At 31.1% G+C, this 27,670-nt stretch overlaps 1 protein-coding gene across 5 annotated transcripts in view; it reads right to left on the bottom strand.

The window, feature by feature from the left end:
• Positions 1-27,670, bottom strand: part of GRIK2 (glutamate ionotropic receptor kainate type subunit 2) — a 729,530-nt gene that overhangs the window by 195,161 nt on the left and 506,699 nt on the right. For all 5 annotated transcript variants that reach the window (XM_017498581.2, XM_037727899.1, XM_037727898.1 and 2 more), the window contains exon 12: positions 12,355-12,578. In XM_017498581.2, coding sequence (XP_017354070.1) covers positions 12,355-12,578 — 224 coding nt within the window. The remainder of the gene's footprint in view (positions 1-12,354; positions 12,579-27,670) is intronic.

The raw sequence follows: 27,670 nt of genomic DNA, 5'->3' as shown, positions 1-27,670 counted from the left end.
ATGGAACCTATTTCTTCTAATACAGGCTCTGAAGCTATTACTGAACTTTCAAAGAAAAATAATTGATGTTTATAATATTGCTAATAAATGATCTTAAAAAGTTTTTTTTTCCATTTAGAACTTTTGATTAAAAATTATAAGCAGAAAAAATTTGTCATGGTTAATACATTTTCCATGTAAAGTGTAATTTAGTATTGAACACTTAATAATTAAGAAATTATCAATAGTCACAATGACTCATTCCCTGAAAACATCATATAGCTAAAGTTTACCTGGTTTAATTTCTCTTGTCCATAGATATGTTTATGTGCAGTTAACTCAAAAATGTTATGCTAATTGTGTAGGTATAAGATTTTTTTCATGAGCAAGAGGATAAGTTTTCATCTATTTTAAGTTTAGAATTGCTTCAGAGGTTCTAATTGTCTTAATAAAAGCCTAAATTTTTACTTTTACTTTCAAGACTCTACAACCTTGTCATTATCTTCCATGTATCCTTCTTCATACATTCTGCATGTCTGTATAGAAATACATTCCACCTGAACTACCTGCAATTCACTTTTACAGCCTATTGATTTCCCCTTTCTCTTGAACATATTACATATTAGTGGTATCCTAAGGTCTGTTCATTTTGGCTTGCAAGAACTAATTTTGCATCTATTTTCCCAAGTCTGCATTCGGTGACCCTCCTTATTGGTAGTTTGATGTTTGTCAGAGTGGGAATATTTAAACCATGAAAATTGGCAAATGCTATACACGAAAGCCTCTTTCACTGCCATAGCCAATTATCAAACAACTATCATCACATCACTGAACAATACATATCATTTATGTTAAATTTTTAAGCCAATTTTATAGATGATTCATGAATTACCCTTGACACTATTTAATTGGTAGTGTTAGTACCAGAAAGTTACCAGATGTACACAGTGAAGTAGAAGGATTTCTGTATATAACATTGTAATAATATGCTATGAAATGTATTATTCAGTAGATCCAAATTAATTTGAAAGGCTTAGTGAAATGATAACAATGATCAGTTCCACTGATTTGTAATATGTTAGTGAAAACAAATTTAAATGGTGGTCGATTTTTTAAATATATAATTTTGAAGAAAAACAAATATAATTTAGTCTTAAATGGGTAACTAAGAACAATAAAGTAATAAGCATCTGTAGAATTTATAACTTCTAACTTCCACTTAAAATTTATATTTGTTTAGGAAATTAACTACATCAATAAGCTGATTACAGATCCTTATGTCCTATCCTTTTTACTTAAATAAAGTTATAATGGTATACTGCATTTTAGTTTATTTATTTAATGTAGATGAGATTATTCCTTGTGTTATGACATTATTATTTTAAGAGATTGTTATGGAATTATAAGTTACTATAATCATTTAATGATCATTTTATAGTAAGACTTCTGGAGAAAAGTCATAATATTGATTGCCATAAATTCAGGCAATTTTACAAATGTCAAAGTAAAATAAAAACTGTAATTCTACATTCAAAAGTAGGGTCTATTTTTTAACATACAATGGCTATCATGTAGTTCCATTAGCTGGCTATCAATATCATTTTTTTTCTAAAACACCCAATTTTTTCAATCAAATTAAGAGTGGCTTTAAATTGAGAATAATAAGGAAAATGGCTCACACATACATAAGAAAACACAGGTTTGTCTTATAAAAAATTATTTCTTACCAAAATAGCTATTTGCAAATAAAATACCAAACTTAAAAAGTAGTTATTTTAAAAGAACTATGAAAGTGATTTACATTTGAAATAATCACAGCTCAAAAGCAAGTGGTTAGCTTGCAGAATAAACTTGCTAAGGATTTTAATAGCAGTAAGTCCAGAATTAAAAGGCTCCAGGCAGACTGTTCTCAGATCAGTCAGAAAGTCAAGTGGTTTCTAATAATAAAAATAAAACAAACTATGCTTTTTAAAAAGAAAAAAAAGAAAGAAAAAAGAACATTCAGTAATTCAGTAAGTAAATGATCTTACCAACAACAACCTGATGCTAGCATTGGAAAGGCTAAAATCATCTGGCCATTTAAATTGATGTAATTAATATGCAACTATCGGGATGACACAAAAATAGCAACCTTCAACTACCATAAAGATACAAAGCACATACGATTTTCTTTTTTACTAGAAATTTTATCGATAAAAATAATTTTTATAGCCGCTTTCACAAAGCTTAATGACTTGTGGGTTTTCTATTTTTCCGCTAAATAAACTGAAAATATCTTTTGAAAATATAGACACTCTATTGTATCCAAAAAAATTAATAAAATATTTTAAAATTGTAGGTGTGCATTCTATATACAGTTTACTACCTAAACCAACTGAAGTATGTTTGGAAATCATTTATTAATTTGGTGTTCAACAAAAATATCAAAATAAATATTTTTAAATTCTTATCAGGTGGTTGATTTAAAATATTATTTTAAATATCTTCCTAATTTAAAATATTGAAGCTCTAATTGAAAATTGAAGAATATCAACATTTTAAAATCAACACACATTTCTCTAAGTGTGAATCTCATTTTTGCATGTCCATATATACGCAAAATTTTCTCTATTTTTAATGTTTCTTGCTTTGTAAAATTACTAGATTAATACCAGTTTCCAAAACATATCTTCAGTCTAGTGAATTGCTAAACTTATACTGAAATACACCTCCCAGCACCCCCACTCTTGATACCAATAATAGTAAGGGAAGCAGGGAAACACTTACCTAATTTTATTATGTTAAAATAATATTCAGGTGCATATTCTGAACCAACTTAGATGACAGTTGTAGCCCTATTCTGTGTATAATGTTTATCATGCCAGTAACATTCAAAACCTACAATTTCACCTTTGCTTCAAATATTAAGTTTATCCATTTAATAGGAAAATTTATCGCAAATGCATTCATCACATTTTATCATCTCAGGTGTAGTCAGGAGCCCATGAGAATGCAAAAAGTTTGAAGGTAATTAATTTAGGATTAAACATCTCTCATAAAGAATAGCAGGAAACTATGTTATATCTAAGTGGGGAAAGAAAAAAATCACCCTTTATATAGGTTAGAAGGTATTAAAACTAAAAGTCTGTTTCAATAAATATTAATTAAATAAAATAGAAATAATCATTATAGTTTTAAAATGCAGATATATGTAATAACTTTATTAATAGGATTTTTTTTGTCATTAGGAATGGAAGGTGAATATCTGGGCTTCCAAACAAAATTTCAAAAATGAGTATAAAATCAACAAGTTTCTTACAGATAAAATTTTATATTTTCATAGTATCCCTTATTATGCAAGAGCTAACTAGAAATAATTAAAACTATAGATATTACAAGTTAATAGAATAGTTTGCATTGTCATTTGTTTACTAATTATATTTATGTACAAAATAGATCAAGCAAGATATTTCTATCCAAAGATACTGAAATTCCCATTACTATTTAGGAGAGCCATGATATTTTTTTTTACCAAAAAAAAACCCCTCTCTATATTTGTATACCCAACAGGATTGATATGAAAACAGTTTAACTTGAATGATGTAATTATGTAATGGAATGTAAAAAATTATAGCAATTAAGGTGTTGTGACATGCTTTAATGAATGAAGTTACACCAGTTGATGACACTATATCTCCTACTCATTAATTATTTGGATAGAATGCATTTTTTACTTAGTATAAAGAAAGTTATAAATTGTCACTAAAATTTTGTCTGAACATTTTAATATTGCTATTTCTGTCATAACCATAAATAACGAAAAAAAATTAAAACAATACTAATGGCACTTGAGTCTTTGGAAAAGCTCACAATGTTGTTTTATTCTTTTAACACATGCAGCTAATAATTTTCAGGGAAAAACGGTTAGCATTTCCAGAGGCTAGGTTTATAAGGCAAATCTACATGTTTCGCTTGCTAATGTCTCCTGTCTAGTTGCCCAGCTGATTAGAAATAGTTTTTAAGCTTTTTTATTTGCAGTCTAAAGAGAAAGACATACTTCTTAAGTGTAGCTAAGGAATTTTTTTTCAAGGAATTATGTTACTGTAAAACAGTATACTACTAACACGTAGTAAAAAGATTTAATAGAGCATTCTTTAAATTTTTTTAAAAAATAGTCAACCTCTGTTTTCTAAAGTTTTGGAAAGAAAAACTAGAAGTTAAAGTTAACATGACAGGCAAAATCAAGTGATGCAAGCGACTTTTCTAAATATGTTTTCTATTTTCTTCTAAATTTATTTTTTTCTTTAGAGCCACATTCCTCCCCCAATAAGTTAAAATTAAAAGGGTGTTACAATGATACCATTAAACAAAGAGAAAATATCTCTAATCTCACTTGCGGTGAGGGCGAGGGGCTTGGGGCTGATATATATATATTCCTTAAATCAAATCATAAAAACACACAATTACAAAATTTTTAAAAAGGTAATAAATGAATCTCTTTATACTTCTCAAATATAACCTGGCTATTTCTTCTTTTACTCTTTCATAGTTTCCCTTACTTGACCCACCACTCTAGTACAAGACTATATAGAGTAACATCCATTTGAAAGGACTCTTACACCAAATACTTTACAGCAAAAGGACAGTTTTATCCCAATAAAATTGTAACTAATTTAAGTGTCATGTTTCACGTTTAAAAAAAAGACCTATTTGTCTACATTTCTCAAGACAATAACCTTTCTATGAGCATAGTACTCTTAATCATTAAGACATACAGAACAAAAGAAAAAAACTGGTAAACAATTCTTTACTTCCTCATTATCTTTATTTCCCTGGCTTCCTGCACAGACTCCACTGTTTCAAGGTATATGTTAATTTAAAAGCCTTCGCCTGTCTTGACTAGACATGGCCGATTAAAATATTTCATTAAAAAAATTGAAAATTTTAAAAGCCACCAATTTTCCTGGAATAGTTGTTTCAGATTGAGAAGGCCTTTCTTAGGTTGACTGAAACCTCCCAAAAAGATCAAGGGCACCATTTTTTCCAGTGGCTATAGAACACAGACATTAAATTTTGTTTTGAGAAATACCACAGACCTGTCTGTTGAAGTACATTCTTACAAGTAATTCACAATATTTTGAAGCTATGAAAAATGTTGCTATCTAGAAACAACAAAACATAAAATAATATTATTTAATTTAAAAATGCTTGTTTCTCCTTATCTTGTTGGTTCTTAAAAGATACCTCAAAAATTTATCTATTCGGGTCCAAAAAAAAAAAAAAAAGAACAAATAAAGAGGAAGATAAACCAGTATTGTTCTTGTCCTATTAGCTTCTCAGCTTGAATTAGCTAATGAGAAATGTATAAAGACATGGTGGTAACTGCCAAAGAACCCACTACACCCCATTTTCCAAATCTTCAAAAAAAATGATTTTTTATAAGTGTGCTGCTTCTTATCAGATGTGTGTGCATGTGTGTGTAAAACACAATTACATGCTCCATAAAGGATTCATTAAGAACAGAGGTATCATTTTTTTGCTAGCAAATATAATAATTTAATAAGCGTTGAACTTCAAGTTTCAGCACTCTGAGTTTCTTCATGTCACCCCATAAACTATACATTACTATAAATAAATTTTGTGATTACCGAGCTAGTAAATCACATTAGAAAACTTCTAAATGGAAACCGATCATCATCAGAATGACCATAGTTCTCAGAAGCTCATTGACCAAGCTATTTATTGAGTGGAAACACCTAAAATGACTAGAAATATGCAGTCTTTTTACTGCCAGGAGTCTTCAATTCAATTCTGGTGATGGAGGCAAAGAAGGATTTAGAGGCCAATAATTTATCCATAAAATTTAAAAAATAAAGATATGCTATCAAATTTCTGCTCTTGCATTTATAGTTAATTTTGGTCTAACAATAAAAGATTATATTTATGTGAAAAACTAATTTGTAGATTGATGTAGAGACTTCTAAAAATTAAATAAGCATGTTTATCCTTAAAAAAATGCCAACTAGCCTTTGATTATAGAAAATTACAAAAAAAAAAACCACATTAATTTTAAATTGCTTTTGTCTTACACAATATTTTTCTCAAATATTTTATGCCTGTAAATGTCCAGTGTAATTTAAAAATTGAGAGGTGGAAAATATGATTTATTTCTCCTCTGAAGATTAAATTATCTTCTTTGTCCCAGGTGGATACTGACAGTCAAGATCTCCTGCCTCAATTAGCTAGATACCATATTTACCACAACTGAAAAGAAGTCATTGATTCAACTAGTTTGGTTCTACTAATGATACAAACTAATAATTTTTTCTGGGTTGGTGACTCCACCTGTACTTACAAGCATAAACATTACTGGACCTACTAAAAACAAAGAGGTACATTATATCATAAAATAATAATTAAAAAACATTATTTTATACAGAAGTAGCCTCATCTGCTATGGAAATAATTTAATCCATAGTTTGAAAATGCATTTAATTTTCATCAATGTTGACTTTTAGGTCCATAATTTAGATAAATATTTGTTAATATATAATCAATTTTAACAATTTCTTTCATAGGTGACAGGCATATTAGCAGAACAGCACTTATTTAAAACCAAACTTTCAGTAAATTTTAGGAAAATTGCTAAGTGGGAAGAAGAATAACAAATAGGCTTTTCTGCAATTTAAGTAAAAAAAAGAGACATTTTAAAAAGTAAAATATATCTAAAGTTATGTTATGAAAAGGTAAAATTGAAATAGTTTTTTTAAGCAAAAAGTTGGCAAGTTGGTGGCAAAGGCAAACAACAAAATTTGCGTTTCATTTTAATGTGACAACAGTCGTTTTGACATTAGATTAGTTTACCACTGAACATCCCACAAAAACAGTTATCTATTTTTAAGTGCATAATGCTTCATTGTTGCCCTTCACTGTACATTAAATGTCACCCATCACTGTGACAGAAATATAAAAGCTATTGCACACTAGTCCAGAGCTGAGATCAAAGCTGTTAATGCAAGCACTTTGGATACGGTTTTCTAAAGTCAGTTAAACCACCGAAAACACTATGTTTAGAACATCTTTACCTCTGAGCTCCAAGAGAAATACAGAATGTTTTTTGAAGTATAAGGACTTTCAGTAAGGCAATAGCCTTGTCATCTTGTGTCAACAGATCATATTAGAGCCAAAATATATGTCAAGACAGTCTTGATCGTCACTGTAAATAATAAACCATTGAGCAGATTCTGGGGAGTCCATCCCCTGCTGCCTAATCCACTAATACAATAGATAATATTCTAATACTCTAAAAATAGTTCAAGGCAATTATGTACATTAATGCATAAGAAATTCCTATATTCCTTTTAACTCAGAAAACTGTTGTGTTGTAACACATTGAATATTCTTTGGTTTACTATTCTAGCTAAGAAGTCCAGGTTACTTAATATTAATATTGTTTGGCTTCCTTTACACTTTCTCCTGTATTTGACCAAAATAATTTGTTCATTTAAATAACCTAATGAATTTTCATGTAATAGTATTCATATTGCAAAATTTGGTATAGCAATTTTATTGTCCAAATTTTATTTGTATTTTATTTTAAAATGCCAATTTCAGAATAAAATATGCACTATTCCTAAAGACTCAGTGAATAATTTATCAAGGTTACATCAATCCTGTTGGAGGGGTATGTATGTACCATTATTCTTTCCTTTTAGGTTTGGTCTTCAGTTTTTTATCTCTGTACATCAAACTGTTAAGAACCCAAGACCAAGATTTACATACTGAATTTCAGAACAGCTCAACTTTCTTGGAGATATCTATGGTTAAGAGAAAAAAAAATCTAACATATATAGGAATATTAATTGACTCATTTTATAAACACTATTATATCAATAGTAGCTTTAGTTTAATAAAATAAATATTTGAAGCAAGGTGAAAAATATATTTTATTATTAGTGTAAGGGGTGAGTGCCCTAACCAGACTTTTTATATAACTGACTGCCATCTCTGTAATCATATACCTAGGTCAAAGGAAAAGAGAAAGAAAAGGAGGGAAAAACATTTAGGGGAACATCTGAGTAAGTATGGACCCATAATGGACAAGATTTCGTCCTAATCTTCTGTCAGCAAACAGCTACTGCTAGAATACTTGGGATAAGGTCATTCCATGTCTACAATGCTCTATCCAAGGCTAAACCTTACTCTTGAATAAGCCTTCTGAGCTAATTCAGATAAGCATGCTGATTATGTCATTATGCTATAAATAATAATACAACTGCTTACAGGAGATAATAAAACATAAAACTATATGAATATAAAAACTAACACCATACATTTCCTTCTTAGTATTGGTTAAATACATTTAAAACATTTGTTAAGTATTCATAGATGATTTTTCTTAAATATAAGAACGAAGGGAAATTTTCAAAGGCATTGCCAAAATAATTTAGTTGTAAATCCAATTTTTAAAACTTAAATTACAATAATTATTAGATCTTAATTTGTCATAAAATTATTAGCATGATAGTAGAGCAGATATTCAATAAGCTTCTAATCTAACAGTCTAATGACAATTTAACAATCTTCCTCATGCCTATTTCCTTCATAGTTGTATATTTCTCTCTAGCAAAATATATATTACAAGATATTTTTTAGAAAAACATATTTAAAATACATGGCATTCATACAGAATTTGGGATGATTTAAATATTTTTATAAATTTATTCAAGGGCAATAGATATTTATTGCCAGAAATATGCACTGATTGTGAGTTATTAATGAAAATAACATATTCAGTTGGGTTTATTCTGGGACTCAAGCATTTAGCACAACTCCTAGTACTTATGGGTAGCCAATAGATGTTGTTGAATAAATAAATGAATGAGAGATAAATTTTAATATTTTATGAGATCTCATTAGTGCTTACTAGAAGCTCAACAAATATTTGACTAATTGAGTGAGTAGTTGATAGAATAATTAAACAAAAGAGGAAACAGAAAACAAATTGAAGAAGTGGTTTAGTAGTTAAGAAGATAGAGAAGGTTAATTGCAATAATAACAGGAACAATATCAGATGATGACCAAAAATAAAACTAATAATGTTGAGAAATTTTGACAATATATAAATCACTCATTATAATTTACTTTTGAGATAAAGGTTTTTATTCCTAAGTATTACATAATTTGCTATAAGTTAATATTATGTAACTTCTGATAATAAATACGAATTCTGTTATTAAAGTGTAGTTATTTTAGACCATTGTGTGATTTTCAACGAAAATAAAACACATATTTAAGAATTTTTTTGAAACATAACCTTTTTTCTCTATAATTGTTATGGAGATAAAGAATATACATAAAAAATGCCGTATTAGTTTTTACATCAACAATGATGTCAATGAGTGCATCAGCGACCTCTATATGTCCTAAGACATAATTTTTATTGATAGGAAAAATAAAAGTGCTAAAGGTAGCATTAAGGTAAATGTATTTTAAATTCTAACATAGTAATTCCATTTGAATTACAAAGGCAATTAAATTATACAACTGCAATTTCAACATTTTATTTGCCTTTGCACATCACAACTTCTTTCTTAGTAAAAGAGTTCAATACTATGTCCAAGTAGATTTTAATTAAACAAATTCATTGATTTTGGACATTTAGCATCTATAATTTAAATTTACTATATTCAGACTTTGCTTTTAATCTGATTTTTCAGTGTTTTATTTTTTCAAATTTAGAAATATTTAATACAATATTATTTTAAGATTGAAAATTGAACAAAATATTCTGAGAAAATCCTGAAAATATTCTTCTGTGTCATTTTACCAAGAATCTCTAATATTATATTTTATAGAATATATCTAACATTGTTTATTACCTAATGGAATATCTATTAATTTACCCATAAATGAAGATTTTACACTTTCTTTTTAGTGTATGAGGGAATTTGTCAATTTGTTTTGAAATTGTTGAAGAAGCTGAAATAATATCATTTTCATATCTGTTTACTTAATAACCAATGACAAAATATAACAGTAACATTTCAAAATATAAAAGCAGTAGCAGTAAAAAAAATGGTAAATTGGCTGACTTTATATTCTCAAATAGAATAACATAGTTATATTTCTTTCGTGTAAAATCAGTACAGATTGCCATAATTATACAGATGCTGTCTACAATGGTTTATCAAGTGAGTTATAGAAATATTTTTAAAAGTTAAATAAGTGCATATGCATCCACATGCCTTTATTTGCAAATGTACTTTTTTAAGCTGCCAAGGAATCCAGATATTTCTGTATTTGCTTTGAATCTAACTTCAAAAGCTGTGGGTTTGGAAAATTAGAAATAACTAAAATTCCTAATACAAATTTCAAGTAACCCAAGAGTCTCTGTTTAAGATCTCCAGAAAAGTACTGTCAGACCTAATTCAGCTTGATTAATGCCCATAAAGTTGCTTCAAAGTTGTCTCATGACATATTCCTCTAGGCTTTATTTATATTCTCCTGGGAAATTTGTTCATTTAAGAAGAAGAAAGGTACATGCAAACATTAGGAAGACTTTTTAAATATTTTGGAGTATTTATTTTTCTGTTTGGCCTGTGGGCTGGATGAAGAGTTTTCTAGCCATTGAATTACTTAATCTGAAACTCTTCACTTATTTCTCTGAACACATAAGAGTGGCTGTATCTGTCACTACAAAAAAAAGACGTAATTTGTCCAAAGATGCTCAAAAATGAGAAGGCTGTTTTATTTTCACAGAATATAGAAAAAGCTGGAGCTAAAAGTTTAGGAACTTCACACTCTAAATTCTCATTACTGTGGGAAAAACCCCAAAAGTCACATAAAACATTAATAGGTTCTACTGTACAGCTTCACATGCTATATGGCAATAGGTTTCCAATACATAATTTTAGGCAAATGCAAATGATAATTATCTGAAGAACACAATTCTTAATATTTAACTAATTAGGTAAAAATGATGTATTTGTAAAATTATTACATATAAATATATAAAAATTATCTGTGTGCAAATATATAAAAATGTTATGCCACTTCTAATTGATTTTATTCATTTTTTAACTGAATTAACTAAACTTTTTATGGGCAGAAAAGAAAGACATTACTTCCCTGGAAAAAAATATGTTCAATTCCTTATTGAAAAATAAGTTCAATTTCTCACAAATACCCTTACTGATAAATGTATCCAAAGAATCCATGTAATATAATTGAAAAGATACTTGCATATTTAATTTTGATTATACAGCACAAAAACATATATATATTTATATAAGTATTTTTATCACCATAAAAATTATATGTAGAATTCTAATTGATTTTTAATTCAGAATTTTTTTAATATTTGAGGAAATATAAAAATTTAAAGGATATAATGAATATGTGGCTTAACTCCATGTTATTAGAGTAATGATAGAGTTATGAGTCTTGAGGCATAATACTATTCTTCTTAATTAAGGCAAAAGTAAGTTAAATCATATCAAAATATCAGTTGAAAGTTTGATAGTGAGGTTGGTGTAAATAAACATGATTACAAATTTCCACCTCCAAGAATAAAATAAAGTAATACCATCAACATAGACTGAGCTGTATCACAGATTTTAAGGGTCATTATTAAATTATAAAATATATGTATATTTTTTCATTTAGGCATTTTTCTTTTTTTCTTAATTTTTATTTTTTATAGACATAGGATCTCCCTCTGTTGATCAGACTGGTCTCAAACTCCTGACCTCAAGGCAATCCTCCTATCTTGGCCGCCTAAAGTGCTGGGATTATAGGCATGAGCCATCACACCTGGCCTGGCATTTTATCTTCTGACCCTATGATTTGAAACATACACTATGTGTCAATGACAATAAGGCACTTTTTGTAGTGACATTTGCTCTGTAAGAAAAATGACACATTTTATAGAATACTAGGATAGTCTTTTTATACTTAGAATAGAAACTATAAATTAGCCTTGGTTCCTTAAAAAAAAACCTCCTTTTAAATTTTAGTAGTTTGGTTTTTCTTAAAAATGAATTATTAACTCAAGTTAGTCAAACATGTTATCTTGGTTTCGGTTCATCAGAAATGTTCAAAGCTAGTCAATGATTCCCTTATCATACTGATTTAAACAGCTTTTAGATTCTAGTTAGGAAAACAGTAAACCCTACAACATTTATAGCTTACTGACATAACCAGCATGCTTTCTGCCCACAAAGGCAGATAAGTACATTTTAATAAATGAATGTGATCCTTAAAATTTTATTATTTTTCAGCACCCCTTGGAAAATAAAGAACAGAGAAAGTAAAATTGATTGTGACTTTTGACAATCATTAGTTAGATAAATGAGGTAACAATTGCCAAAAAAATCACAAAAGTGAGCATGTTACCTGGCTATGACAAAGAGCACACAACTGACACCCAAGTAAGCCAGCAGAATATACATCCAGATATCAGGGGAGAGAGGATTCAGGAAGGAGAAGACGCCTGGGTTTGTACCATTGGGCTTGCGGTACAAAATACTTATTCCAAGTGTCATAAAGGGCTTGGAAAAGTCGATGACCTTCTCTCGAACATAGGTAATAGCCAGTGGAGCAACTGCAAGGTCAGCTTTCTGTAGACAGAAACATAAAAAAGGAAGGAAAAATTGGTTTTCAGTCACAAGAAAAAAATCAGTAATCAAATTAAATAAAACAAAGGCTTTACATTTGTCTCAGTAACAATTATGTTAAAATTTAAAGCATTCCTTACTGTGAAGTAAAGAATCTGATTTACTTCACTAATCATTTCTGTGTGCTTCTAGATTAGCAAATCAGCATTTATTGAAAGTAGATATAGAAAAAAACTTTATGGAATTAAAAAAACTGAAGAAACTATTGTACACTCATGACATTAATTATGCTACTAGCCTCATAATTGCTTTTATTTTAAATTTTAAAAATCTATTTAATAATCATTATCATTTTCTTAATATATTCATCAAATTATAATAGTACTACATCAAATTGTTTAGCTGAGAATTAAGAGACATTTTCTGATTTTAAAACTATAGAATATAGTTAAAAGGTTTTAGTCTTTAAATAGTTAAAATATTGTTCAAAACATCTCTCAGTGTGATTCTGTTTACTACCTCTGAGTTTTGTTTCTCTGCCTCTAATTTGTTTTATATTATTTAATGAAAATCCTTGCAGCCTTGCCTAAACCGCATTAGGAAATGAGTTTTTCCATTTTCAAAAAGTTGCTAATTTTCCACGGTAGCTTAAATATGTTGAATTAGTAATGCTTTTCATTCATCATGCTATAATCATCTGTCAAAGATGAACTTAAGTTCTAATACATTGTAAGAAATAATTATAATATTTTAAAATAATGAAGGCATCTATGATGAGAAGTTATATTGCTACATTCATTTTATTATTAATAAACGTAAAAACTTTCAAAAAGTAAAGAACAAAATTTTCACTGTCAAGAGTAAGAGAAAGACATTAAAAAATGAAATTAGTCCTCCGTGTTTTCTTGTCTCAGTCAATGTCAAAGGACTTAAGGACAATACTATTTGTTTGTTGACAATACTATTCTGTGTGTGTGTTTGTGTGCATTCCTGTGTTGGTGAAGTGCAGGGAAAGAACACTGAAATGCTTGGAAAGAGTATCTTTGATAGGAGCCACAGAAAAAGACATTTCTCTAAAAAACAAAGGAAGAAAAAAGATTTTTAAAATTCTAGGGGAGGGCATCATCATATTTCACATTCATAAATCAAAGAAAATAATTAAAAAACAATAATTGCTAATATTTTTAGGTAGTTGCTGTACAACAGGCACTATGTTAAGAACTTTACAGGAATTGTCACATTCCCCATACAATTTACATAATCTTACTATTCCTCCCTTTTTCAGATAAGGAAACTGAAACCTTGAGAAGTTAGAAAACTTCTAACTTCTAAAGTTCATTTTCATAGAGTTCATTAGACAGTGGAACCACGCTATAAAGCCAAGCTGTGGAGTCTGCATCTAGAGCATAACCATGACATGCATCTCAAAAACCAACAACGGAATCATAGAAAAGCCATTTATTCATTCACTCATTCATTTCATAATTTGTACACATGGAAAGAAAAAATATATAGAAATTATTCTAGAAATTGATAGATTACAGTCTCTCAGAATTTAGAGGGTCAGGTGCAGAATGCAGGCAGAGGGAGCATTTTCTGCATAAAGGAGATAGCACTTCCTCTAAGACGTAAGGGAGAAACTAAAGATTGTCTGAAAAAGTGAATAACCTTGTTACAGAAATGAAGTGGTTGCTCTGGCTTGGCTCTATGTCCTTACCCAAACCACATATTGAATTTGAATCTGCACACATTGAAGGTGGGTCCTGGTAGGAGGTGATTGGATCATGGAGGTGGTTTCTCACAAGACCGGGCTGTTTAATAGTGTGTAGCGCTTCTCTCTTCTCCCCATCTCTCTCCTGCTCTGCCTTGTGAGGAGGGTACTTGTTTCCCCTCCCTTCCAACAGGATTGTAAATTTCCTGAGGCTTGTCTAACCACACTACCTATACAGCCTGCAGAACTGTAAGTCTACTGAACCTCTTCTCTTCATAAATTACCCAGTCTCAGATAATTCTTTATAGCAGTGTGAGAATGGACTAATGCAGTGGTAGTTTAAGAAACAGACTCCAGGTAAAAAGTGGACAACACAAGGCAGTAGTTTATCCCTGTTTGGAGGGTTAAATACACAGCACAATTTATATATGTGTTACTTCATTTTGTAATCTCCTTTTTCCTTTCACATATAAACCATATAAGCGAATATGCTATAAAGTGGTAACTTTTTAAAGTTTTTAATTGACAGATAAAATTTTATGTATTTATTGTATACAACATGATGTTTTGAAGTACATATACATTGTGAAATGACTAGTCTAGCTAATTAACATATGCATTATCTCACATAGTTATCATTTTGGTAGTGAGAACACTACATCCACTCTCTTCTTATATGGAACATTAAAAAGTTAATTTCATTGACTGAGAGAGAAGAATGGTGGTTACTAGAGGATGGGATGATTATAGGGGGAGGGGAAAAGTTCAGAAAGATGTTGCTCAAAGGAAATAAAACTTCAGTTAGATAGAAGAAATGTGTTTAAGAGATCTATTGTATAAAATGGTTATTATAGGTAATAATATATTCTTGAAAAATGGTAAAATATGTCTAATGTACAGCAAAAAATTAGAAAAAAATTCAAACAACATATATTTTAAAAAGCTACATTATTCAAAAATGTTGTAATGTAGAAATACATCAATAGGATTGGATAGTCATACATTAAATTTTAAAATTTATTTAGCATTGCTTAAAATAAAAAATTCTATTCCAAATGGGAAAGAGGAAAAAAAGACAGAAATTATGTAATACAATAATACTTTTAATTATAAAAGATATTAACTATTTAAAACAAAAGATACAAACAGACACATTCAGTCATTTTGTAAAAAATTTAATGTATAAACAGACTTTATTATAGCCATACAATGTAATATTATTCAGTTATGAAAATAAATGAGCTATCAAGACATGAAAAAGCATGGGAGAAGCTTGCATGCATATTGCTAAGTGAAAGACACAAGAGAATTTAGGGGGTCAAGTACAGAGCCCCTGAAAAAGCTACGTACTTTATGATTCCAATTAATGACATCCAGGAAAAGGCAAAATGGTAAAGACAGTAAAAAGATCACTGGTTGCCGTGGGTTCAAGAGGAGTAAGAGAGTGTTGACTATGTGGAGCACAGAATGATTTTAGGGTGGTGAAACTATTCTGTAGGATGCTATAATGGTGGATACATGATATTAGGCATGTATCAAAACTCATTAAAATTGTGCAATACAAAGAGAGAATTCAAATGTAAACTATGGAATTTAATCATAAATGTATCAATAATAAATCATCAGCTATAACAAATGTACTACACTAATGGAAACTTAACAATTGGGGAAAATGTGTATGAAAATGGGAAGGGAGAGGATCCAGTAAAGTCTACTTTCTGCACAATTCATCTATAATCTAAAATTTCTTTAAAAAATAAATTATACATTATTGAATAACAACAGGTTGTTTTACTATATCCTCTGTTAGCAGATGCATTGTGTTATAACAATGTGGCTTGTGTTTGCAGCTTGAAGAATGGGTCTAAAATGGCAAAACCCCAGACTGGGAGGGTGGAAGGGGAAAAAAATGAATATCATAGTATAGCTAGCATTAATGTGTCCATTATGAGGCAAAATGTGCTATATTATTTGGAGGCTTTTCACCTCTATTCATAATCATTACAGCCCTACCAAATTTGTAGCGTGATATTTCCTTTTAACAAATGAAAAACAAAAACAGAATAGCTAACCTGAAACATGAGATCTTAAGAAAAGTATGGCTCCAAAGATGACTTAATGATGCACATTTCCCATTATTTTTCTGTACAACCATTCAAATATATCACACCCATTTCTGTTGCTCTACTGGTTTTGTTATTTCCCTTCCCAAAATGATATTCCTCTTTCTCTACTACTCAAATTCTGTAAGACACGTATCTTGTTCTTTTCCTCCTGTGTATCCTTCCCTGAATACTCTATTCACATTAATTTATCCTCAGTGAATTTGTATATAACTTATAAACTGAATCCTGTAATTTAACATGTAGCAATATTTTATGTTGTGTTATTTCTTATTCCACATATAAGTCAATCAATATGATATGAGAAATCTGAATGTACATATTATTGTAAGAGTATTCTCCCAGTTCCTATGAGAGTATAAACACTTGAAAGCCTGCAGGCATATCCTTCAATCAGAGCATGTAACTCTAAACTGAGGGAATGGTAAAGTCTTCCGCCCCGGAAATCTAACAAAGACACCTACACAGCAGCTATCTTATTAAATTAATAAGCATTAATTTAACATTCTGTCATTCTATGTGAAACTCTTCCAAATTGTCTTATTCATCTTTATGATCATAATAAACCTAACATCCCTAAGGCACTGGATAAAATTTGACACCAAGGAACTGCATAGTAAATGTTTGCTGATTACAGTTACAATTTAACTTAGTAAAGTTTTCAAAGAAAACCACTCAGAGAATTTTTAAATGGAACATTTTTCTAGTCTTACTATAGAAATGAAATTTATTTGTACAATAATATAATTCCAATTGAACTATCTAGATAGAACAGAATAATTCTTTTTACAGTTACATAGCTAATAGTAATCCACTGATTAAATCCTATAAAGTAGTGGTAAAAATTATTGGTCTAATTTCTGAGACCCTAAATGAAGAATTAGGTAACAAAACATATCTTCGTGAATGGTGCAATGACTCCAAATTTGAATATGTTGTGAAACTTTCTTCTTTATGAAGTTTCTGAAACCAAAGAACATAATGATCTGATTTTTTTTTTTTTTTTTTTTGAGACGGAGTTTCGCTCTTGTTACCCAGACTAGAGTGCAATGGCGCGATCTCGGCTCAACGCAACCTCCGCCTCCTGGGTTCAGACAATTCTCCTGCCTCAGCCTCCTGAGTAGCTGGGACTACAGACACGCACCACCATGCCCAGCTGATTTTTTGTAGTTTTAGTAGAGACAGGGTTTCACCATGTTGACCAGGATGGTCTCGATCTCTTGACCTCGTGATCCACCCGCCTCGGCCTCCCAAAGTGCTGGGATTACAGGCGTGAGCCACCGCGCCCCGCCCAATGATCTGATTTTTGTAATACATGATCTCGTCAGTGAAACATCTTGTACATACTTCTAGAGGTTCTTGCAATTTTACACTGGAAGACCAGCTCTAAATGTTGTTTTCTTTTCCATGATGTTGTTAAATGCTTAATAAAATGGGTAAAATAATTAAAGCAGTAAATTCATATGAATAAATTGGTAACATTTATTCTGATTAACTAAGACACTTAAGCTAGTTAATTAGGCATATTCAGTGTAATGTCACATGTAAGTGATACAGCATATTCCTAGACTCTCCACAATGTATAATGTTAAATAATTTGTCTCTGTGTACACTTGTAAGAAAACACAGTCCACTTTCTGTACAAATGGCATACCACCTCTGCCACTACCAACCGAGTCACATTGCCTGAACTCTTAAAATGGCCTCCAACTGGTCCCCTATTATCATTCTTGCCCAACTAGAATCTCTTTTCCATGGAAACTCCAGAAGGTTCTTTCTAAAACACATACCAGATTATCACTTTCTGCTCAGTATCCTACAATGACTTCCAGAACATGTTTGATGACAAAGCACTACAAGATACGGCTTTATCAACATTAGTTCCATTACTCTTCTTCTCTTTCTCACTGTTGTTTCAACACTCTGCCTGCCTTGCTAACTCTCAAATGAGTGTACACATTCCTTTCTCCAGGCTTTCCGTTTGCTGTTCCCTCTCCCTGGAAAGCTTGTCCCTTATACATACAAATGGCTTATTCTCTCATTTCATTCATGTGTTTTCTTTGATGTCACTCTCGTCATGGGGTTTCCATAGCATAGTGGTTATCCCATTTGCCTGGCAATTACTTGAAGGGGTCTTTCCTGAACACTCATTCTATCACTCTCTATCTCCATACAGTAGTTTCATTTTCTTCATGAAATATGCCATTAACTGACATTGTCACTTGTCAGCCTTTTTCCATTAGAATATAAGTTCCTTTTGAGTAAGCAGTTTCTCTACTATTGTAACTGTGTTGTCAATGTCTAGTACAGTGACTGGCACAGAGTTGTCACTAAGTAACTAGTTTTTGAATGAATGAAACTATTATTGTTGCTAATTCTACCCTCAGGACACCCCCTTATCTTTTTACCAAAGAGAATATCCTTGAGATTTGTTTTTATTGAACTTTTTCTCCCAAAGACTTCTTTCAGATTAGCTGTTGTGTATTTTTGTTGTAAAGACCATATAGCAGTGAAAGCTGGAATATTTAATGAAAACATCCTTGTACTTCATCTCTCCCCTCACCCCACCAACTTCAGCCCACTGTTTCTGTTGAGGTCTCCATCTCTGGCAGCATGAATGAGAGATGCTGGAATGTATGGTTAATACTAGAATCATATGAAAAGATAAAAAATAATTTTAAGGAATGAGATTTTTTCCATGTACATGATTTCTAATTTTTGTTATGATCAATAATGGTAAATAACTGCTAAAATATTTCATAGATATCTCTGTGATTAACTGTGTTTTAGTTATTACCATAAACAAGTTAACACATATGTCAGGACTTATGAGGTGTTGTTCAAGAAAAAAATTGATGAGATTAAAGTTACATAAGTTTTAAAATACGAAAAAAAATAAACTTGTATAAATTATATATTTTCCATACTATACAAAACCTAATATGCATTTGCAGTTACAAAAACAGAAACTTATGTTTTAGAAATGTGAATTTAGTTCATTTCCACCAAACCAAGTAATTAGCACAGTGTCCAACAGAAAGTAAAGTGGGCAATTGAGTTATAAAATGCAGAGATTTCTCTCACACTTGTAAGGCCAGAATAAAAAATAATTTAAAGAAAAAAAAAAGTAGATTTAGCTGCTGCCTCAGCACCTGCTACTTGCTAATGGTGAAGGAAGCCTGCTGAAAATTTCAAATAATATTGAGTAAACCTACCAAGCTTGCCATTAATAACAATGAAAAATAAACTTCTCAACTGATATCTTCAGAAGAACCATGGCTCTAAAATGTTTCCAGAGCTTTGGGGGAGGAGATTAATTGTTTTAGCTTAGCTTTGTTTTGTTTTGTTTTGTTCTCCACTCAAATCTGATTTTGTTGTACACTCTCAGTTGTATGCTTCATAAATATTAATACTCCTCTATACTAGAATTATTACAATATTTCCATGGAATGAATGTTGATATGGTTTGGCTGTGTCCTCACATCTCTTCTTAAATTGTAGTTCCCATAATACTCAGGTGTTGTGGGTGGGACCCAGTGGGAGATAACTGAATCATGGGGTTGGTTTCTCCCATACTGTTCTCACAGTAGTGAATACGTTTCATGAGATCTGATGATTTTATAAGGGGTTTTCCCTTTCACTTTGCTCTCATCCTTTCTTGTCTGCCGCTATGTAAAATATAATTTTTACCTTTCCCCATGACCGTGTGGCTTCCCCAGCCACGTGGAACTGAATCCATTAAAATTCTTTTTTCCTTATAAATCACCCAGCCACAGGTATGTCTTTATCAGGACATGAAAATGGACTAAGACAAAGGAATTTACTTATTTATTTATTTTTAGGGACAGGGTCTTGCTCTGTCACCCAGGGTAGGGTGCAGCAGCATAATCATGGCTTATTGCAGCCTCGAAATCCTGGACTCAAGGGATCTTCCCACCTCAGCCTCTTGAGTAGCTTGGACCACATGTGACCAATTTTTCTATTTTTTTTTTAGAGATACGGTTTTGTATTGTTGACCAGGCTGGTTGAAATTTATATTTAATGTTCTAGACAAGTTAGTTTTGTTCCCTAGAAGAGTATCTGTATGAGGAAATGTCCTGTTTTCTTCACACTGATAATTCCTGAAAGATGAAACTTTTATTTAAAAACAATCTGAGCATTTGGGTTGGTTCCAGGTCCTTGCTATTGTAAACAGTGCTGCAATGAACATTCGTGTACCCATGGAATATTATGCAGCCATCAAAAACGATGAGTTTGGGTCCTTTGTGGGGACATGGATGAACCTGGAAACCATCATTCTCAGCAAACTGACAGAGGAGCAGAAGATCAAACACCGCATGTTCTCACTCATAGGCGGGTGTTGAACGATGAGAGCACATGGACAAAGGGAGGGGAGCACTACACACTGGGGTCAGTTGGGGGGAAATAGGGGAGGGACGGTGGGGGGTGGGGAGCTGGGGGGGATAGCAGGGGGAGAAATGCCAGATGTAGGTGATGGGGAGGAAGGCAGCAAATCACACTGCCAGGGGTGTTCCTATGCAACAATTTTGCATGTTCTTCACATGTACCCCAAAACCTAAAATACAATAAAATAAATAAATGGGAAAAAAAAAAAAAAACAATCTGAGATCTTGCACATCAATACTCCAAATATGTATTATTATTTCTATTATTATAATAGTTATTGCTATGTCTGTTATTATTTTTCTTGTTCATTAGCATAGGACTGCACTAAACAATGTTTCTAATATTTTCTGTTTCTGATTTAGATTTTACTGGTTTCCTGATTCTGAGGTAATTAGCATCTTTTGAAATCATAATTTAAGTAAAAAGAGTTATGCTGCTAAAGACAATTACCAATACATAAAAGATGTTGTTATATTCTATGATTATTATAATTATATTTAAACATACATAAAACTAAAACAAGGCTCTTACTTAAAACATAACAATATTATATATTTATCAAACAAGTGCTTGGAAAAAAAATAAGTGGTTCCTTGAAATAAATTTATATGCAAACTTTCAAAATAAAATTAGAAATAACTCAAAATGTTACTAAAAATCTCAGGTTACTTCTTAAATGCCTAAAACATTTATACAATTTCTTGTTACTGAATTTAAGAAGCTATTTCACTTACATATTTTTGTGCTAAATCCTTTTAAAATCTTTTAAATTTCCCAGTTCAAATACAATAGGACCATAGTCGGTAGACCAAGAAACAACTACTACACTAAAATGGATGACCATGAACTACAGGGAACCTACTTAATGGAATCTTGAACTTATAATTCAGCTCTAGTAAACCTTTCTTTAATGTGCAATGGATTAAGTATGTTGAATTCCCAGGGTCTATTTAAAATAATAGTTAAATGATAATGGTTGTATAACCATTATGAACGCTATAAAATTTTCTGTTAATATTACTTTAAAACTGCACAGTAGCTTATATTTATGTATTTAAAATACAGTTTACAATAACAGAAGTTCCTTGACAAAGGATTACTGAAATTCAAGTAAGCACCAGGTCTGGGGCCACATATAGAATCCAAAGGTGTTTACAACTGTCTCATTTCCCAGGTGCTCATAGCAGCATAGGAAAAATTAACACAGAAACTAATAATCAATAATGTGAAATAAGTAGTTCAGTTGATGTATGTATAAAAATAGTTGTGCTACAATTTTATTGACTTGCTCAATTATTGCTGTAATGAGTTAACACAAACATAAATGTATTAGTAAGATTTGTATTAATTCTGCAAATCCTGGAGTAGAAATGGGGCCAATGCACAAAGTTAGCATTAATGAAGGTACAATGAACTCAAAAGGGAAAAGTGACAGGTATTATGACCCATCTTACCCAGTTAACCTACTGCTAATTTCTGAATTTAAAAAAAAAAACTATGATAAGTTTACAAATTAAAGCAGCCTTTAGAGTGGTTCATTTTTCAACAGATAGAAATAAGAAGAGTTAAAGAGTGGATAACACTTGCAAGCCATGTAAGTAAACTAGAAGGCACTTGTGGCTCCTACCTTCTATTCTCTTTTCTAGCTAAAATAGAAATAAACATTAGGCAATTTTCCAGTGTAGTCTTATTATTCTTACCTAAGAGCATTTATTAAACTGATTTCGGTATTGCAGAAAAAAAAAAAAATTGTAACAGGATCTTCAGTATATTGTCCAAGAAAACAAGGTAACTTTTTACTACATCGACTCTACCTTGCCCAGACTTGCTTTTCAAATGGAATCATATCACACGTTGAATTACTAAGCAAACCTATCTTTGAATAGGTCAAATATAAAATATAAATTTACTTGTTTCCCATATATTCAAAATCTGTATACTCTATGCTTATACTTAGAAAAAATGCAAAATACAAATTTGTATTCATTAAACAACTCTATTAAGAAAGTATACACCAAAAGAAGGAACTCCATGTGATAAAAATACATATATGCTAGTCACTATAGGTGTTACATGTAGATATCTTTACAATTAATTACATAACAAAAATATTCTATAACATGATTTTTGGTCTGGTTCTCATGACCAATAAGATTCCCTGAATCTGCACCTATAAATTGTGTTAAGGTTTAAACATAACTATGTTATTCAATATTTGTTCAACCTTTTGTAGTATGAGAGAACTTAAAATCAGGCCTTCTAACAAATACTGAATAACATAGTTATGACTGAATCTTTTCAAAACTTACTGTAACCTCGAACACTTGGGCTCAAAGGGTCCCACTGCCTCAGCCTCCTGAGTAACCAGGACATGGACCATCATGACTGTCTTGGCTGGGTTTGTTTTTGAGATGGAGTCTCATTATGTTTCTTGGGCTGGTCTAGAACTCCGTCCTCAAGGCACTTTCCCACTTCAGCCTCCCAAGGTGCTGGGATTAAAGGTGTGAGGCAGTGTGCCTGGCTCTTCCCTTCCCTTCTTTTATTCTTTCTTTATTCTTCCTTTATTTCTCTATCCTTTCCTTTATTTCTTCTCCCCGAAAACCATGTATAACTTTTTTAGTTAAAAAACCTATGCAACAATCTTGCATGTTCTTCACATGTAACCCAAAACCTAAAAGGCAATAAAATAAATAAATGGGGAAAAAAAAAAACCTATAAAATTAAACATCCAACAGCAGATGTAGAAGGACTTAAGAGAAAGATCATAAACAAAGTACTTTTTCTATTAAAGTGGACCACTTACTATTCCAGCGTTCCAGAGTATTAAATATATACATATTACTTAACTCCAATATGTCACAACTAGAATTTTTATGAAATAAAGTTTGTAAGCAAAATGATACACAAAAGTGTTTTTCCAAGATCATCTGTAATCTGGAACTGTGCCCCCAAAAGGAATGGCTAATTCAAGTAGAATACAACAAGAAAAAATTACCTCTCACTCTTAAGCAGCAATTTATAATGTTTCTGTTGAAATGCCGTGGACACTGATAATGATGATAAATATTAAAACATGCAATATTAGACACTAATTCTACTACATAAAAACATAGACGGGAAACCTGTAGATTAAATAATTCTTGAAATCTATCAACTGATCACAAATGAATGAGCACTTAGATTCCAATTTAAACAAGTAAATTATAATGAATTAATAATTAACGACTATAAGACAATCAGAAAAAGGTATTTGTTGATACTTTCTGTCATTAGGAATTGAAGTTTTTAACAATCGGATAATAATCGTGTTTTTTTTTAAGCCCCTCTCTTTTCAGATGGTCTTGGATTTGCTTCAAAATAGTACAGTAAGGACAAAATTGGTGGGAGAAAAGATGAAATGAGATTGACCATCGTCTTATTATGCTGGAAGTTTGGTGATGGGTATATGGCACTTCACTTTATTTTTCTATTTGCACATGTCTGAAAAGTTCTACAGCATGTTTGAAAAGTATAGAATTAATAATGGAAAGAAATCAAGCAATGTTAATAGTATTTATCTATGGTTAGTAGAATTATGATTGTTCTTTCATATATTTCTATATTGTATAATTTTTACAACATGAAAATATATTCTCTATTTCAATAAAAACACAATTTATGCCTTTTAAATTCATATATTCTATCTTGAAAAACTTCATTAATCAAAGCACAATTATAAACAACAAAGTCCACAAAATTTTTTATGGTTATTAAATTTAAAGATTTAAAGATTAAGATGCATATATAAAGAGTTCTATTTGGCCTAAGCTTGTAGAGTGACTTCAATACAAATATAACTCTTTTCTGATTATAAACTAGACATGAAATGAGTAAATAGTTAAGTGATTGTTCAGCTTTATTTTTTAGTTGCTGTAATGAAGACAATATATTGCATATTTTGAGGACAAGGAAAACTAAGCTCCCTTTTTATAAATATATTTTAATTGAAACAATTCAGATGAGATCTTTGATATCAAATATAAAGTAATATGGGAAAATGTTTGCTACTATGTTTGAATGCTACAAATTCTTATTATTCTCGTATCTTCATGTAGTTTTTCCAGGAATAAGATGAAGTAATAATCAATCAGATTACTATTCTGTTTAGATGTAAAAATAAGACTTGGTACAAAGACAAAATTATAAAAATATTAAATATACCTAGTTTCAGAAGGTAATTATCATCCCTTCACTAGTTAAAAAAGTTCACATAAATATATTTCATAGTAAAGTAAATTAAGTTTCTATTTTCTCAACTGTAAAATAATATGACAGAATCTATCAATCAATATGTACTGGTAGACTTGGCAGAGTAGGAATGTGAAGATATTTAAACATGATCCCTTCCAGAGCTTATACACAATTCTTTGAAGCAAGAAGTACACAGAAAAACTGTAAGAACATAATGAATTATATAAGCAAGAGATCAGTGGAGTGGTTAGGAGAAGATTCACAGAATAGTCTAAATTAACTATAACTGAGAAAGAGCAATATAGCAGTTAATAAACACAGATTCTGAACTCATTAGTGACCCAAACTGTCCAATTATCAGCCACAATTTGTTTCTATATTTGGTTACCCCAAAGAAGGGTATATTTAATCTGCCAGTCTGATGAGCCAACCAAATATCAGGTCATTGGAAACAACTCAAGAGTCATAGCTAGACTTATGAGAATGGTCTTGAGTTCTGCCTAGTATTCAGAATGATCACAGCCAGTTTTAGTTTTGTATAGTTGGCTCTGACCCTAGACAGCCACAGTAGTCCAAGGGACGCCATGATATTTCAACTTGTCAGTTAACCAAACCCAGGTATTTAAAATAAGCCATATAAATCTAGGGCCCTGTTGATTCAGCAGCTTTATTTTTAGGCTATGGGTTGGTGTAAAATTTTCTCCAAAGGGATAGCTACCAAATTTCATGTAAAGCTAAAATATCACTGCTGCCTGTCTGGCTGGGTTTTTGAATTTCACTGTTTGAAATAGTGAGACCTCACTTTCCATTTGAAAGTGAAACTTCTGTGGTCCAAGTTTATCTACCCCAAATAGGAGTATCATGCCATAAAGGCACACAATTTCTGAAGTACTGGGGCTCCTTATTTTTATGCTAATACAACTTGTTCCACTTGCCCAACTTGTGGGCTTGATGGGGTTAAAAAAAATGTAGTGAAATCAACCAAATTTACAAGCAATGATTTGAATTATCAGATTGTTGATCTAATTGTTGCTATATTTTAGGTTATGGTCATAATTATGATGTGACTTTAGGACTGGGTGGCTGAGAGGTTCAAGAACCCAAGAAGTCCATTAGAGTCCAGGTTAATGGATGAATCTTCCGTAATGACGCTGAGTTCAACTAAAATTATGAAATTGGCTCTCTTAAAGTGAGAAGCTATGAGTCCATTGCCAAAATAAGCAGTGCATATGCAATTGTGATCAAAAAGTCAGTAACTGACTTTCTGTTGTTGGTGATGACATAATAATGAAAGGAATGGTATATCTGGAGAAATTAGCCTCAAAGAACCAGGCATTTTTTCTGGGTTCTAGAGAAATCTTGAATTAAAATAGCAATGGGAAATAGGTTAAGCATTAGGGCTATTTAACTGCATTTCAATTTTTCTTTTAATTTTGTGTACATGGAACACTGTACTCCTTTCTTTCCTTCAAGTTGAGCACAGTAATATGATCTACCTTGATCAAGAAATGTAAACCGAAGTTGTGTGCTTTCACTTCTGCAAAAAAACTTTTGTGAGACAGTATGCAGTTCACCATGTTCCCTCATTTTGCTTCCCAGAAATATAAGCACACCATGTGGTAGTGGCTCCATCAGCCTGGGTCTTTGAATGAGAAAATATGGAACACAGCCTCCAGCTGACCTATGCTTTGTAAGTAGCGTTAATGAGAAACAATCTCTGTAGGTATAAACTACTAAGATTTTTGAGTTTTTAACAGTAAAATAATTCAGTTAGTCAAAGAATCTGAACCAGACTCTTTAAATAAGCAGAGTGTGACAGACAGAGCAGCCAGCACTGGTGGGGCTATGGAATGAGCAGTTTGAATAGAAGAGAGGTGAAACAAGATAGCAAATAATAAAGAAAGATTAGGAATGAAGAGAAATTACTCATAATAGAGGACATTGAGAATTCAGAGAAGATAATGAATGACTTGTAAGAGAAAAAAAGAGTGATAAGTCAAAGCAAAGTCAACAGAGCTCGATGTATTCTGGAAATAAAAATACAGAGAGAATTAAATAGCCCAGAGAGTCTCAAAATTGTTTACAATGTCTAATAGTAATAAGTCTGTGAGGTATATTGTGTTTAGATGAACATGGAATCATTTTAGTGTTTAAAAAAAAAACTACTGGGGATACAAATTGCAATTTCTCTTGGTTTCCCATGCAATTCTCAGACACATTGATATTTTATAAGGGAAATCGGGTAGCAACCTTCTATTCTTCCTTCACTCTAATTTCATATGTGGTAGACTAAATAGAAAAAAAAAAAAAAAAAAAAAAACTTGACATTTAGAAGGCTCCATCCCTAGACTCCAGTGAGAATGTAAACTTTTACTTATTTCTTTACTCTGTTGGTCATTTCCATGGGAAGTTGGGTAAGTGGTTGAGGAAGTGAGATGCCTGAGTGTATGTTTTCATTTATTTCAGAAATGTCGCCATTATTTCCACCAAGGAAAAAAAATGCAAATGAAAGCTAACATTTATTTAGTGCTTATAATATAATATACTTGGCACTATTCTAAGCACTTGATATATTTTAGGTCATTTAATCATTACTATGAAGTGTAAACTTTCATCAATGCCCT

The sequence above is a fragment of the Cebus imitator genome, unplaced genomic scaffold (genome assembly GCF_001604975.1).
Source record: "Cebus imitator isolate Cc_AM_T3 unplaced genomic scaffold, Cebus_imitator-1.0 Scaffold245, whole genome shotgun sequence".
Lineage (NCBI taxonomy): Eukaryota > Metazoa > Chordata > Mammalia > Primates > Cebidae > Cebus > Cebus imitator.
Note: the sequence above shows the minus strand (reverse complement) of the source record. Positions and strands in the feature narration are given on the sequence as shown.